Source organism: Etheostoma spectabile, chromosome 1, assembly GCF_008692095.1.
Source record: "Etheostoma spectabile isolate EspeVRDwgs_2016 chromosome 1, UIUC_Espe_1.0, whole genome shotgun sequence".
In the NCBI taxonomy this organism is placed as follows: Eukaryota; Metazoa; Chordata; class Actinopteri; order Perciformes; family Percidae; genus Etheostoma; species Etheostoma spectabile.
In genome coordinates, this window is record NC_045733.1 from 465,726 (window position 1) to 482,197 (window position 16,472).

At 40.8% G+C, this 16,472-nt stretch overlaps 1 protein-coding gene across 1 annotated transcript in view; it reads right to left on the minus strand.

The window, feature by feature from the left end:
* The window catches only part of tln2a (talin 2a), an 84,002-nt gene that overhangs the window by 15,837 nt on the left and 51,693 nt on the right, over positions 1 to 16,472 (minus strand). Inside the window, exons 18-37 of the mRNA XM_032519734.1 lie at positions 15,822 to 15,989; positions 14,980 to 15,114; positions 14,446 to 14,605; positions 10,943 to 11,109; positions 8,962 to 9,090; positions 8,428 to 8,541; positions 8,122 to 8,235; positions 7,538 to 7,672; positions 6,840 to 6,968; positions 6,027 to 6,129; positions 4,583 to 4,791; positions 3,785 to 3,904; positions 3,236 to 3,433; positions 2,901 to 3,040; positions 2,070 to 2,163; positions 1,877 to 1,966; positions 1,642 to 1,759; positions 1,378 to 1,526; positions 447 to 608; positions 20 to 160 (exon numbers count right to left, since the gene is read on the minus strand). Of these exons, the coding sequence (XP_032375625.1) occupies positions 20 to 160; positions 447 to 608; positions 1,378 to 1,526; positions 1,642 to 1,759; positions 1,877 to 1,966; positions 2,070 to 2,163; positions 2,901 to 3,040; positions 3,236 to 3,433; positions 3,785 to 3,904; positions 4,583 to 4,791; positions 6,027 to 6,129; positions 6,840 to 6,968; positions 7,538 to 7,672; positions 8,122 to 8,235; positions 8,428 to 8,541; positions 8,962 to 9,090; positions 10,943 to 11,109; positions 14,446 to 14,605; positions 14,980 to 15,114; positions 15,822 to 15,989 (2,775 nt within the window). The remainder of the gene's footprint in view (positions 1 to 19; positions 161 to 446; positions 609 to 1,377; positions 1,527 to 1,641; positions 1,760 to 1,876; positions 1,967 to 2,069; positions 2,164 to 2,900; positions 3,041 to 3,235; positions 3,434 to 3,784; positions 3,905 to 4,582; positions 4,792 to 6,026; positions 6,130 to 6,839; positions 6,969 to 7,537; positions 7,673 to 8,121; positions 8,236 to 8,427; positions 8,542 to 8,961; positions 9,091 to 10,942; positions 11,110 to 14,445; positions 14,606 to 14,979; positions 15,115 to 15,821; positions 15,990 to 16,472) is intronic.

Here is a 16,472-nt window from a genome sequence, read left to right on the forward strand (position 1 = left end):
AATGTTCACATGGCTTTACCTCATTGCTGATTTTAGCTGGGAGGCTGGCAAACTCTGGGTTGGAAGCAAATATTGTCAGGTTTTCAACAGCCTCGATTAGCGGAGCTGTGGCGACTCGACACTTGCTCCTGTTTTCATCCGAAAAATCACCATCTAAAGCCTAAAAAAAAGTAGAGGGACGGAATATGAAGGTGCATGAATTTTTTAGTTATTTAACCTGAGTGCATATTAAGTTATCTAAGCCAAGAGTCAACAATTAAACAAATCATTGAAGGAGGTTTGACAGATTTGTGGAAACAAATATGAGCAAATGTGTCACTCAACAAATTCTACCGCATCAATTACAAAAAGGACATTACTTTCTAAGTTAAATCTATATCTATACTGTGGTGAGCCAATTAGAGGACAGAGCCAACCTTTTGACAAGACTGGCAAATAAATCCTACCTTGATGGTTTTGACCAAGTTGGCGGTGCTGTTGGCCACCTCCTTGGCAGACTGGACAAAGTGTCTCTTGGCAACTGGGTTGGTTGTCTTGGAGGAAGCCAGACGGCAGGCGTTGCACAGTGCCGAGGTGTGCTTTGCGACAATGGTGGCTGCAGAGAGCACCTGCCACATTATAAACAACAAGACATTGAATTAGTAACTGGAATTTTATGTAAAGTCCTAGCCATGTAAAGTCCAGCGTTTGTACCATCGACATTTCTATGCACTTAAAATGTATGTAGTACTGTAGAAGCATGCACCTCCCCTTAAACTTGGTTTAGAGTGGCGCTTTGTAAAGTGATTTATGTAAGAATGCGGTGGGGGAGGGGAGGCATATATTTAGGCGAAAACTGTCGGTCCTCAACAAATAATGTTGAAGAAAACAAAGGTGATAACGGCAATATTGGACTTTCAGACATTGTGCTACACAGTTGGTCACTTCTGCCACAGGTATTATATAAATTATACAATATAGACACTATAAAAAGATTGCTTTATCAGCTTAATAATTTACTCTGCCTGTTATAGGGTTAAGTAATAAATAACTTTTTTTTTAAATATTCCATTCAACACAAGAAGTCGGCATCATTAAAAGATGTAAAATGTCCAAAGATTCAAGGATTCAGGCATCATCATTTATAGAACACAAAGATGAAAAAAAGGCTGCATGTACTATAAGTTTTAACGCAACCAATGATCACAACGATATATAACTCTTAAGGTTTAACATTCCTTCCATGCAATGCTCCAAACTGAAAATAAATCGTACTCCGCAGAAAAGGTAAGATACCCATCTGATCATTTTGCAAACATCTTATCTAATCCTCTTATTACGTAGATCAGACAGAGTTTTGGATGATTACTATGAAGAGAATACTGTAAGTGCATGTACCTGGGAGGGACTACTGTCTGGGTCTACAAGATTCTGACAGGCCATCTGGATTGCCTGGTTGGCTTTGGCAAACTGGATGGGATCCACCAACCCCTGGTGCCCGGCCTGGCTGTTGGGATCAGACACACCCACCAGGAAGGAGGCCTGTGGGAAAAAATAAATTCCCCACATCAGCATGCACCAGCATTGCCACTACTAACAAAAAGGCAAATGCGTTGGTAGCTCCCGTACTGTGTTATACGTTTCTTCACATTATGTACCTGTCCGCAGCTTCAGTGAGACCACACAAGGCTTTTGAGGCTAATCCTACACAGTTTCCAAATGCCGGCACATCTCCGGTCTTGCAGTTCTGAGAAATACCTGCCATAGACTCTCCCAGGACCTGGACGGAACAAAGGAGCAGGTCAGCAAAAAAAAAAAAAAAGAGAAGAACGCTTAGGATGCTAAGCTCTGAGTGCTTGGGTGCTTGATCACTAGGCTGTGTGATTCGCAGGCCTACCTTGGAGTTCTCCATTACACTCTCAATGCAGTCAAAGTAGGAGAGGTCGCTGACCGGCTCGTTGGGATTGTCCAGCATTCCTCTGACAGCCTGGGAGAAGAGTAAGCAGTAAGAGTCTTAGATAATGTTTCAAAGTTGTTGTTTTTTTCTTCAAAAATCACAAGTAAATACAAGGTTGTAAAGTTTTTTTTACCTCCAGTTCTCTCAGGGCGTTGTCACACTCATTCTGGCCAGGAGCCTGCTGTGTACACAGCGTGATCAGCTGGTTAATGCTGTCAGTCACTGATCTGAAACAATCAAACAAGCAGAAAAATAAATAAATCACAACCTAGTCATTGAACGTGTTTGTGAGCATGCAAGTTTTTACATCTGTGGGCACATTTACTGGAGGTTTTTGTGCTTAAAAAACTAAGCCGGAGCATGCATCATTGTGTACATCTGTACACAAGGATTATGCAGTCCATCAGCAAATGTCTGAAATTCTTTAAGGTCCCATGGGTTTTAAGGTGGAGGGTGGGGGTGTGGCCTTGACCAACTGCCACTTTGTTGGTTTGAAAGCCATGATGTCTCTTTCTCATAGGCAGGCCAAAATTCTTTGGACAGGCAAAACAGAGAAAGGGGAGGCAACCTTGCCTCTTGTGACCTCATAAGGAGCAAGATTCCAGTTCAGTCCATCTGAGCTTTCATTTTCTCAAAGGCAGAGCAGGATACCCAGGGCTTGGTTTACACCTATCGCCATGTCTAGCCACTGGGGGAACTCATTAATGTTAAAAAAAACCTCTTAAAGTCAAATTTTCATGCCATGGAACCTTTAATATTCTCTATAAATAATAATAATAATAATAATAATAATAATAATAAATAATAATAATAATAAGGAACATTCCATTAGCTTTTCAATAAGTCTGCAGTCCAACAATTTCAAAAAGGAATACCGAGCACTTCTAAGAAAACAATATCAGATATATATATGTCAATAAAAAAACACACAATGTGTAGATGTGTATGTGGCTAGTTGTGATACCTTGCAGCAGCAGCTAGCAGGTTCTTGGCATTTGCTGCTGCAGGGTCTACAGACAGACTCTTAGCTGCCAGCAATAGCTTACTGGAAGCCATGGAGATGTTCTTCAGGTTACCAATCACCTGCACCTGGTCGTCCTTTTTCTAAAGTGACACATTATAACATCAAACACACAGACGAATAATTTAATTCCATGAATCTGAAATCCTATTTTGTCCATGTGCAGGTCTGAGTGGTGACATTTGAATTGATATGCATTTGAAAAGTGCTACTGCCATCTGAATTAAATGAAAAAGAGGCTGGTAGAGCCTTATTTATACGCAACCAACAAGACTGACCTGAGTGTGCCCGGCCATCTCTATACCAGCATCCAGGAACTCGTCAAAGTCTTCACTGAACTTTCCAGAGGCCAAAGCTAGCTGGCTGCTGGAGCCTCTGGACGCATGGACCACCTCGCCTGCTGACTGGTTCAGGTCTGCTGCCGTTTGGTTCAGCTCGCTCTGGGCCTCCTGAAAGGACTTGGAGCCCGGAGGGATCTGAACGGCGGATACAGAGAAGGAGTTTTAAATTTACTAATAGGTATTGCCAGTTTATTGCAAAATGTGGAGCACTGATTTAAGATAATTTAACAATTAAAAAACGACCATATCTACAGCCCATTGAAACAGTTGCAACAATGCTGTGTATGACAATTATTGTGTCTGAACTATTGAAAATGGCAAAAAAGTAGAGTGAAATAATGTCTGAAATGTTTCTATCTAGCAGTCAACTTGACTTTTAACATGTATGTGTCATTAACAGTAAGGACCTTTTAGCTGTGGGGCATTTAATGACACATGATGCAAATTTTGCTGGCAGAGGTTTGGTGAGCCACAGACCAAACTCACCATTTCAATCAGCAGCTTCTTGCTGGCCTCCCCGATGCTTTTGAGAGCCATGTCCACATCTTTCTGGCCTGGCAGACAATTGACGCAGCTATTCAGGGAATGAGACACAGCCTTGGCCACCTAGAACACACAGCAGGTTCACCAGCCTTGGTCAGAGAGTTTTATCTATACACAGCAACCAGGCTGAGCTAGAAATATGAATTTAAAATGCTAATGAGCAAGGCAGTCTTGAATTATTATTATCTACATTTTGCAATTTTTTTCTTTTATGGATATCAACCAGTGTGTGTGTGTGTGTGTGTGTGTGTGTGTGTGTGTCCTCGTGTCCTCTTTGGTTGTGCAAATCAAATCGCAAACTGAGTTGTCACATCACACACTTAATCTAGGATAGCAATTTCAAATGACAAATCATAAATATTATTATGATGAAAACAAATTAAAAGTATTCACTAAGATGAGGAAAAACTGCTTAATTTGAATTTGAATTTTTAATTTTTAAATTTAATTTTGAAAGAAAGAATTTTGAAAATAGAGAAAATATGAGGACAAGACATCAATTATGAAGGTACTTGGCCTGTAAATGTGCCAAGTTTATTATAGGATTCCTTGCTATATTTGACAGGTGTTCACTTTCATGTTTTTCTAAGCAGATGTAGATATTCATCTGGCTCAGATTTTGTCCAGAACAAAATATTTAGCAAAATATATTGAATTTAAAATAAGTGCTAGTAAACAAGTTTCATGGACTAACAAGTTTCAACTGCGACCCCACCCCCCAGCAATGCTGAACCATCCCACCTGCGCCAGCCTCTGCTGACTCTCAGCGTCTCCGGGGGAAATCAGTGCCTGCTTGGCTTCATGAATGAGAAGCGCCGAGCCCTCCATAACGTCCCGAGCCGAGTCCAGCATGGCCGCAGCAGCCTTGGGGTCTGTGGTGGAGGCAGCGACGCCGCGGGCCGCCTGGGCCAGTGTTCTCAGGGCCTGAGCGGTCTCCCTGGCTGCTATTCCTACACACAGAATCACAAGTAACAAAGTACAGATGTGACAACCACTAACAGGAGAGTATCTCAGAGAGATTATAGAGTTATGACAAGATACCATCACTATCATTTACTCATTTTTGAAAATCCTAAAGATGGACATTCTATTTGCATAGAAGTTGTTTCCTCTGACTCGGTGGTGGAAGAAGTATTTTAAATCCTTTACTTACTGTAAGTAAAAGTTCTTAAAATATAATCAGGAAAAAATTACTTAAAGTATTAAAAGTAAAAGTACTTAATGCTGAAAAATCCTCAAATTTTAGAAACTGGAAGAGTTTAATCGCCTACTCCTTCCAACCCTACTTATAGGCCTATATATTGTTGGGTAGTTTAATTTATCATAAAAATGTTGTGTTCTTATAAACTTCATATCATATTTGTGCATGAATCTTAATTTATAAAGTAACTAAAGCTGTCAGAATAATGTAGTGGAGTAAAAAGTACAATATTTCTCTCTGAAATGTAGCGGAGAAGAAAAGAATTGATTGAAAAATTGGCATGAAAAGAAAAGACTCAAGTAAAGTACAAGTACCTACAATTTGTACTGAAGTATAGTACTTGAGTATATGCACTTAGTTGACAATATTACTGAAGTAAAGCAGGTCAGTCAATAGAAGCATTTCTCCTCTATGGGAAACCATGTGCTTTATTCATTCCTACATTATGGACAGTATAAATGGGTACAATATATGTCCACATGTATATATATTGACAATAATTACTCTTTGGAGAACACTTTCTACAACTAGAGAGAACTAAAAAATAGCTAAAATTAGTATGTTGAAAAAAGTGCCTTGCGCTTTTGCTACATTGAACGTGTAACGTATGAGGAACAGATGTGCATTTTTGTGGATTATTAAATTACATCTCAGTAATAAAATCAAATCAAAACAAGAAAGAAGCTTGGTGTACAGTGTGTACTGCAAGGGAAAACATGCTGGTAACTGAAAGATGGACTGTGTGTGTGAGAAGTGTTTGTGGCAGTGACCGCATCCTATTAAAATTGGTTTCAATGCTCAATTGAAACAATTTTAATGCTTCAATGCAATGGCATTGTGTAAGTTCAAAGCAAAGTTGTATGAGTCAACAGACACATTAATTTGAAAACTAAAAAGCAGGTGGATGGAGGTGATTACATAACCTCCGCACCATGGTAGAGGTTCAAGTATTTTGGGAGAAAATAGTGTGTCAGCGGTACCAACCTGTGTAGTGTTCATTTCCTTGTGCAGCACAGGTGAGCAGCTGAGCCATGGAGGATCCCACTGACTTTGAGGTGCTGCCCAGATCCTGAGCACACTTCTCCAACTAAAGCAAAGTGTAAAAAGTTGTATATGTAAAAAAACTAAATATTAGGCCGCAAACCCATTAGACCCTCTTTAGGCACGAGTTGCTCGTGGTTCAATACATTTAATATAACTTTAGTGGCCATTTATTATGTTAAAGGTCCCATGACATGGAGCTCTTTGGAGGCTTTTATATAGACTTTATTGGTCCCCTAATGCCATATCTGAAATATCTTTCCCAAAATTCAGCCTCGGTGCAGAATTACAGCCACTAGAGCCAGTCCCACAGTGAGCTTTGTGCTATTTCTGAGTCTGTAGCCTTTGAGGAGGAGAAAGGGGGGGGACAAGGTGGAGGCTGGGGGTGTGGCATTGACCAACTGCCACTTTGCTGGTTTGAAAGCCATGATGTCTCTCTCTCATGGGCAGGCCAAATTCTCTGGGCAGGCAAAACAGAGAAAGGGGAGGTAACCTTACCCCTTATGACTTCATAAGGAGCAAGATTCCAGATCGGCGGATCTGAGCTTTCTTTTTCTCAAAGGCAAAGCAGGATACCCAGGGCTTGGTTTACACCTACTGCCATTTCTAGCCACTTTGGGACCATAGGCAGGCTGGGGGAACTCACATTAATGTTACAAAAATCCTCATAAAGTGACATTTTTATGCCATGGGACCTTTAAGTTTGGATAAATTAATGCTTAGTCAGTCTTATGGATCTAAAAACATGACACTTACTGATTCTCCTGGTAGTGGTTTCAGTTGGTCATTAACAGCAGCCAGCATAGCATCTTGCAGCTCACTTCTCAGGGTCTGAATGGCAGTGAGCGCAGAGTCGATTTCCATGGGGCCGCAGGCTTCATGGGCCTAGAAAATCAAGGAAGTCTGCGGTCACTCACAATTTTTTACATGGGTTATTACTTTTGTTTTGCGATTGTAAGTAGTAATCCTTTACCGAAAATACTATATTATTTCATACTATTATATTTAGTTGTCAGTCTCAGCTCATTATAAAACTCAGACAACCACTATACACAAAACATATACTTGCTGCACTTGAGGAAAGAGCCACAGGTGTCACCTGTGACACACCTGTGACACAGGTGTCACCTGTGACACACCTGTGACACACCTGTGACACACCTGTGACACAGGTGTCACCTGTGACACAGGTGACTGAGAATTATGCTTAAAACGCTTCTACTACAGCACTTCACGCTTCAGTGCATCTGCTATGGACTATGTAGTAAATGAAATTACATTCTGACATTATTGCTCATGCCATGATTTTAACAATTAAGCAGGCACAATGTCTTTCTGGAATGATGTACTGTAAGTGTTCTAGGTTTGTTTTTGCATCTATTTGCATGTAAACTGCAGTGACTGACTGCATGCTCTGCCATATGTGCGAGGGCCTCTGTGTGTCGGTGCGCTACCTTCTGTGCAGACGTCCTCAGCTCAGCCAGGCACGTGGCCAGGTTCTTGGCACACTGACCCAGTTGCATAGCTGCAGCCTGATCCGTCACCGTGGGAACAGATGACTTGGCCGAGGTCACCATCTTACTACCAGGCTAAAGCGTGGAAAAGAAAAAGGAAAAATTAAAAATGATTTGTTTCTCTTAGAGCATAAAGGAACTGTCTTGAAAACTACATTGTAGTTGGAGCAACAACGAGGAACTAAGGTTAAATGCTATGTTGGTATTTGTGGAGACCTCACGCTCCTCCATCAGCTATAAAAGTGCAACAGAGGAATAAAGACATAATCCTGCCACACCACTGCTTCTTTAACTGCCTGCTTACACCAAAAAGGAGGTTACAGGCCTATTTTCAATGGATCCCCAAATGGCAGAAACACTATTTATACTTTGCTCAGCCTGGTTCCTAATGTAGCACTGAAGTTACTCAATGTGAGTACAAAGTTTTAACAATCTCCGCTGCAGCGAGGGTGAGAAATGGAAAGGCCATAGTGTTTGTGTGTATGTGTGTGTGTTTTTGGTGTGTGGGTGCTTGTGTACAGCACCTGTAAGAAGTTCTGGCTGGCAATGATGAGTCCTAGTTGTGCACTGAGGTCCTCTGGTTTGGCCTGACTGCCACGCACCCCCTGGACAAGTTGTGGGATGTGGTCTGCCACTGCCTACACACGCACACGCACACGCACACGCACACACAAAATAACCAGGCAAGTAATTTCTATGCACTTAATACAAACGGAATGAAAGAAAAATGTGTATGAAGTGAACAGTGTTTTTACTTCACAAAAAGGAGGAAAAATGGAACAAAGCAAAAAAGTGAATGGCACCATTGACCAACAAGCATTGATCCTCACCTTACAGCTCTGCACCAGCTGCTGGTGAACGGCAGTGTTCTTGTTGGAGGTGGCAGCATTTTGAGCAGCAGCAATGGTCTGTGTGGCCGCTGCAGCAGCTTGCTTGGCGGCATTCTGAGGAATATACAGACCCATCAAAACATTTTGACATGTAAAATATGGTTCCACAGTAGCTCTCCTCCTGCCTCTGCCTCAGCCTATCCTCAGTGTCCATTTAAAGCAGACTTCTAAGGTCACATATGTGCTTTTAAATTCCCCTGTCGGGTGTTATAAAGGACTTACAATTACAGTCCAGACGTTTTTCTAAATGGGTTTGTTGGTTGGCTGATGTTTGGTACTAACGGCTGCCTCCACTTGGTGCTTTAGAGATGGCGATATGGCATCCTAATATTTGTTGCTTTAGAGATGGTAATATTCAGGATTGAACTTGTTGTTAATGTCATGTTTTATTGTAAATATTATTAGATTCCTTTTCCTAAAATACCCATTTCTCTTGGGACAAAGCGTGGTAAAGGTTGAACTGGGATCACTGACCTCCAGTCTGTTAATCAGTTTCTTCTTAATGGCGTTCTGAGCAGCAGCATTGGTGGCCACACGTAGCCCCTCCGCAGCCTCCCTCAGTCTTTGCTGCTGGTCCTCGTTCTCTGGGTACGCTGCCGCGCCCTGACCACACCCACACACAGAGACACAGACACAGAGACAGACACAGAGACAGAGACACACACACAATGAGAAAACACCTGATGTAAGGGTGTGACAACAAAACAAATGGCTGAATGATCTGTTCACAATACTACCTGACTTTCTACAACCTTAAAAAGCCATTTTGAATGACATGTGTGAGCAGCAGCAGACAACTGCCATCAGCACACAGTCATCTTCCAGTCAGTGTAGACAGACCTTTGACAATTTAACAGATTTAAAATCACAGCACTCAAACTCAGCTGGAGCTCGTCTTCATCGCTTCTTTGTTGATGTCTACATGTCAAGAGATTTTATTTATATTAGCAAGCAGCTCTTTTTTTATCTTGCCGTTTATGAATCCAGCAGTGGAGTCCAATATCATCTGACACCTCTGTGTCTCCTGTTGTGGGAGAAAAAGCTAACCCTGCTGCTATTAGATTAATTAACTGGGTATCTTCACCTGCAGCTGCAGCTACACAGAGATGCAAGTATGTGTGTGTGTGTGAGTGTGTGTGCGCTACTGAAAAACCTGTGTCATTAAGGTAATATTTAACAGAAATCACCACAGACACGGATAGCACTATGAACAAGAAAGAAAACAGAAAAAACTGGAAAAATGCCATTTGACTTTGCATTAATCACTGTACAATGACGCTGGTGACCAGATTTAAATCAGAGTTTGCAACTGTTATCTTTCTGTTGGCAACTGCTGTCACCATTTAAATGTAACAGCCAATTTGCATAATTATTTTAAAAAGTGCTGATTTACAGAGCAAGTCATTTTCAAAAAGCAAGGTCTGTTCTTCAGCGATACAACACACGTACAATAATTGTCTCGCTAAATCAAATCGTTACCTGAAAGGGCTTTAAAAAACAAGCATGAACACAGTCAGCTGTAAAACATGCAGTCCAAAAACTAAACTGCACAAGCTCAATCAATCAGTTACCAAGGCAACGGCTGGCTGAGGTCTCAGCCTCCACTGACACAGATCTATGTACAGCTGTGATAGTGATAAGTCTGGCATCAAACTGGACCATCAAACCAGCCGGAGGGCGTCTTTTCATTTTCATGGTGAAAGTGGAGCGTTATTAATATCCGTGTGTGATTCTGCAGACAGATGAGACTGATGTTGAAAGATGGCAGATAAATAGTTTGGATAGAGGACGATGGGATGAGAGGGAAATCTAAGCTTGCCCTTCAGCAATCTGGTGAAAAAAAGAGTTTGATGTCCTCTTACTGTTAATCATGTTACGCAGGAAACTTGAGCTGTCAGAAGAACAGGAGCATACATTTAAAACGCTGGATGGATTTTTAACACTTCAACGCTATAATTCTGTAATTATTTGATCATTATTTTGTACCCACACAGACAGGCTAATTCTTGGCCATAGCTCTTTGACTGCACTTCCAAAAACATTGCTTTTAAACCAGAGGATTAGACCAGCTGTGTATAAATGTGTACTTAACAGGATTGTGTAGTTCCAATTAAAACTGTCTACTAACACGTTTACAGCAATTCTCGTTCTTCCCCTCTCACTCTCTCACTCAAAAGGTCACCCTTGCAAGTACAAGAGAATAAAACCAAGCCTTGTAGATTCTCATTTGGTCTTAAGAAATGCCAATATGATTAAAACCAACACTTTTCCAAGAAGATCTACCCAAAATATTTCTTTGGAAGAATTGTTTGGATGAATTATGCACTGTCTAAAGCTTGTTTTAGCATCTCAGTTTAGCATATCTACCTGCTTTTTGTACATGCAATTTACGTTACAATTACAACAAAATAAACACAATGAATATGATACACTTTGTATCTTCCACGCTGCTTACCTTTGCTGCCTCCACCATCCTTGCCGTAGCATCAGCCAGTAATTTGGCAGCTGCAAGCAACTTCTTAGAGTTGTCAACGTCCACCTCAGCCTCAGCGTCAGACCTCATTGCATTCACCAGGTCGGAGGTGGCCTGAGCCAGCACCCGAGCCTGACGAACCATCTCTCCTGAGACGCCATTACAGAGCACAGGGAGAGTGTAGAGGCGAGGGGAAAAGGAGATGAGTGGATTAATGGATGAGTCATACTAATAAGAGATTGAGTGTGTTAACACAGTAATGTTATAATTAAACTGAACAGCTTTATCCTTATGCTGGTAATCCTACTGAGGTATATTTATGAACAAAAAAAACCCACCTTCATTTCTTTAACCACTTAATGCAATAATAATCAAATATCTTAAAAACTGCTTTCACTCACAAGTTGGCACATTTTAGGGGAGCAGACAAATATATCTACAAACTGCACTGATTTGTCATTTGATTACATTTTCTGTGAGTTTTTCAGTGAGAGAAACTGGAAGCTTACTTGTTCAAATGATTGGTAGTAAGTTGACTCGTGTGACCAAAGTCATACACAATAGAGAGCTTTTAAACATAAAGTTCAATGTCAACATTATGAAAAAAGGCCCTGGTGAGTGAAAACAACATACAAAAAAGAACAAACCTCTTCTGCTGTGGTTGAATCTCTTGCAGAGCTGTACTGCTCTCCCTGATCAGATGTGTTTAATGTTTTAACACCTGTAGGTGACTTGTCAATTCATAATTAGATGTAACTGTTCCACCAGCCTTGGTGTTTTTGAATCCCTCTGAAAATATTCTTAGAATCAGACTAATGAGAAAAGGCATAAGAAAATAATTGTTGTCTATATTGTCTCTGTCAAAGCAGACCTGGCACACCACACAAGCTATTTGGTGAATGAAACCTTCATTGCTCCAAGGAGAATTTGTTTTGCACTCAAGGGAGCCACATTTAAACATTAAGCCCAACAGTAATACAATAAAAGACAACAATAAGACGATAAAACCACACCAACATCCAACAGCAATGAAGATTTAGACAATACAGAAAAACAGAACATAAACAACAACAACAACACAGTACTGGTGGTGACATGCAGTCAACAGTCCACAAGCTAAGATAATAAATAAAAAAAGTGCCAAATATCAAATGCTTTTGTGCCTATGTGTGATCAATTCAGTAACTGAATGCTCCTCGGCACAAATGATATAATGGCACATTTGGTTTTTGTTAGGGGCATTTGAATTCTACGTCCAGAGGGGAGGGAGCAGAACTCGGAGAAAAGTGGGGGGAATGGATCAACCAGTATCCTCAGGACCAGAGTGATGGTATACTTTTAACATCGGATCCAGTCATTTTCCTGCCCATTTTAGTCCTTGTGCAGCATGTTGCTATTCTGGACACAAAGCCCCCCCCCCAAGCACTGGATGGCGAAAGTCACCACACTCTGAAAGAGTTGTTGTGTCTGCATTAAAACTACGCAGTTTTCTTAAAAAATAAAGCCGTTGCTGTGCTTGTGAATATCTTGCTAGTGTGTTGGCTTACCACGTGAGTTTGATATCAATAATAGTGCCCAGATACTTAAACTCTTCTACAGTATCAATGACTGTCCCTTGAATAATAACAGGTTGCAGTGGAGGGGGCCTTTTGCTAAAATCAATCAATCACCAATTCTTCTGTTTTTTTCAGTCCTGTAGTCCTCTTCATTATCTGTTAAAAAGCCAACTAGGGCAGCTTCTTCTGTAAACTTAATCAGTGAGCAATTGATGGTGATGTGAATGCATTAGTTGATCTGCCAACACTCCACTACAGAAGGATTCACTTGGTGTCTTTCTTCAAGTGTGACATAACGTGACATATTCGACAGCGGTTCAAAGGTGGTATTGTCCGACCAGCTGTGTGTATTCCAGGCCTCAGCGGAACAAACAGCCATCCCACTCGTCTATCAAGCCAATCAATTTGGCAAAAACTGACCGCTGGCCCGGGATACTCTCTGTGAATCTCTTTCTATCCATCTGTCTTCCTCTGCTGTCAGACTTTCTAACAACGCTGTCAGCTTTTCTCTTTGGCTTCACCAGGGCTGACAGCCGCCCTTTCAAACCCAACATCGCGCCAGTCTCTGAGGAGGAGATGGCATGAACCGATCCGGTGAGACATCTACACAGAAAGCAGAAACGTTCCAGAGCTGTGAAAAAGCTAGTTTTACAGATGAGATATATCTATTTTATAGATTATACATGGGTTACGTGCTTTTCCCTCACTTATTTAAACCTAAACAGATATTACAATATTATTATATAATGTAGACACATTTTAGACTGAATTTCAAAGCGTGCCATGAGCCAAAATGGTGCAGTATTTATTTGGAAACTCGTCAGGGCAGGCTGGTTTTGATGTAGGCATCAGGCAGATTTAAGTTTAAATTAAAACGACGAGATGATGATGGCGAGGTAAAGGTAAAAATGTAAGTGTTTTCCAAAGTGAAAATTTATGAGAGGGCATGAATATCTGTACCAAATTTCCTGGCAATCCACCCAATAGTTGTTAAGACATTTCACTCTAAACTCAGAGGAAAAAGTCACAAGTCATAGAATCAAAGTCATTAGGGATCATCCTCTGGGAACCTAGCCTGACAAGCCAGGCCCACATCAAAATGTTCTGGGAACTCACCATTGGCAGGGTTCAATCCAAGGGGCGGGATAAACGGTTGCCATTCAAATTCCCTCTGTGCACAATAGAATAGCAACCAACCAGACCAGCCAACCAACCAGAGAAATGTTGCTTGATAGATTAAACCATTGCCGTATCCGGTCAACAAAACTCCGAACACAAGTTCACAAGAATGACTTCAACTCCAAGTCTTCCTGAGTCGCGGCCAAAGCCGATTCAAAAGACAATTTTCTTTTTTTTCAAGTACCAGGAAATTCACAAGGAACAGTCGCAACTCTGCCGCCCACCCACCGACTCTATACACGATTGGCCAGACCAGAATTTGTTTTTTCCAGCACGCAAGCCAGAGTTGCGTCTAGACTTGTGTCTAGATTTCTAGGCTACTGGGAATCAAGAATGTCTGTACAAAATGGCACGGCAATCAATACAACAGTTAAAGGTGAAATAGCAATATTTCAGTCTGGATCAAAGTGACGGACTGACCAAGTAACTGCTTGCATGGCTCATTAAAAATAATACCTCGCTGAAAGTCGCCGGCTGTGGGTTGTACTCCCCTGTTAACGACGGCTTAAACCATGATTGCTTTTCTAATCAAAAATAAATTTTCAGTTTAAGGGGAATTAATTAACCTTGTCCTTAACCTAAATGCCATACATAATTACTTATTTAAAAAACAAATGAGCATTTATTTTAACATGCTGGCCTTTTTCTGTATTTTATAGCTTTTGGAAAAAGTCTCCAACATAGCTGGATGTGCCATTCCTTCATTTTTTCAGCTTTTCATCTCCAAACCGTATCCTCTTTTAGACTCACCTGCATCTCCCATGGAGCTGAAGATATTCTCAGTGACAGTCATGATGGTGTCTGTGGCCTGGTCATAGCGCCCGATAGGCTCTCCCCTTGAGGTGTACTGTCGTACATGCTGCAGGAGATCTCCCAGAGCCTGACTCACCACGCTGGCTGCTGCGCTCACCTTTAACACGGGTGATCCACATCATCAACATTAGTGAAGTGGTTCTTCTTCCTAAGGTGCATTATTCCCTGCTTCTTATTCCATAAGGCTGGGGTGAAGAACACTGACTTCATTGCTTATTAAGCCAGGTATTAGTGCACAAACTGACTACCCTGAATGAAAAAAATATCCAATGTGATATAAATGGACTGAAAGCTTGAGAACCAGTGTTGTAGGGAATTCCTTCATTCATACTCATTAGTTGCCAATTAGTGTTTTTCTGAGTCAAACTCGTTATATATCTTGTTATCTTCTGAGATAAAACAAAAAATGATACATGACATGATAAGAGTTCAGTGCACCGTTGGTCTATACATGTACAGTATCAAGCCGACCTGTTTGAGAAGCTCGCCATCTTCTGTGGCTGAGAGGCAGGCCTGAACACAGCTTTCCACCGAGCGGTCCACCAGCTTTCCAGCTTCGATTAACTGCTCCTGGCAAACCGGTGAACTGATGGTGGGACTCACCACCTACAACAGCAAGGTGAAAAGTTTAAAAATAATGATAATGGTGAAAGAGGAAGAGACATAAAGGAGACAAAGTGAAAAAAAAACAATTTCATCACCAGTGTGAAAAAGAGAAAAACAATGGCATCCTATGGTGCCAAAGTTCTCAATGTGTATACTGTACATATACAATTTTCAATAACTACACTGTGAAAAAAAATTAACATTTAAAATTGGAGAAAACCCACTTATATAGTCTTTACATAATTAAAATTACTTTTCACAGAGAAAACCGAAAAAGGAAAAGAAAAAATAAACGATTTGAAAGGGATTCAGAAGATGGTTCTCATCACATTGCCATGCAGAGAGTTGAGGATTTGTTTAGAAAATGCAAGTATTCTGAATGGGAGCCAGAAGGGCATTTCAATTAATTAGAGGCATGTGTGCTGTACAATTAAAGACGTGAAAATATGAAGTGGAAAAGGGGTATTTAACGGTGCCGTGGTGCCTCCTAATATATTCACTCTGCTATTTTTTTAGCTGCAGATAAATTGGAGTTTATTTAAATAAAAAAAAGACAGTTGACATAATAAATGGGAAAACCTTACAATATATATAGCATTTGCATAATATCAGGTTAATTTACTTTTCGTGAATTGAGCACATACTACACAAATACTGATATTAATGCGAGTTATTTAGTACAAAGAGACGCAACGATATTCTTGTACCTTGGCACATGCCACCAGCTGGGAGGTGGACAGGGCACACTGGGTGGCAGCAGCAATGACACGGTTTTGAAGCACCGTGTCCTCTGCAACCTGGGCCACGTTCTTGGCCTTCAGCACCAACATGGCTGCAGCATTGGCCACAGCTTTGGCCAGATTCATCAGGATGTCCTACAAAAGGTTGGCAAAGTTAAAAATCTCATCAGAAATGATTATATCTGGCACAGCCTGTCCAATCACATTTTTTATCTCATTCTCATAAAAAGATGACAAGATCAGATGCAGATAAAAGTTAAAAAAACATGTCATTGTGTTAAAAAAAAGGGGATGGGGGAACCTAAGAAACATCTCACTGGAATAGGACATCCAATCCGATCTCATTTATTTTTTGACAGGAAAATTCCTTATTGTACATTATGTGGCATGATGACTATATACAGTACATCTCATTTAATGGGCCGCATCAACAATCCAACTAAAAAACACACCGTTCCCCACTGCACATTGGTAGTGGAATGTAACTAAGTAAATTGTAAGTACTGTACTTAGGTACAAATTTGAAGTCTTACTCCGCTACATTTCAGAGAGAAATATTTTACTTTTTTCTCCATTACATTACTCTGACACCTTTAGTTAATAGTTGCTTTACAAATT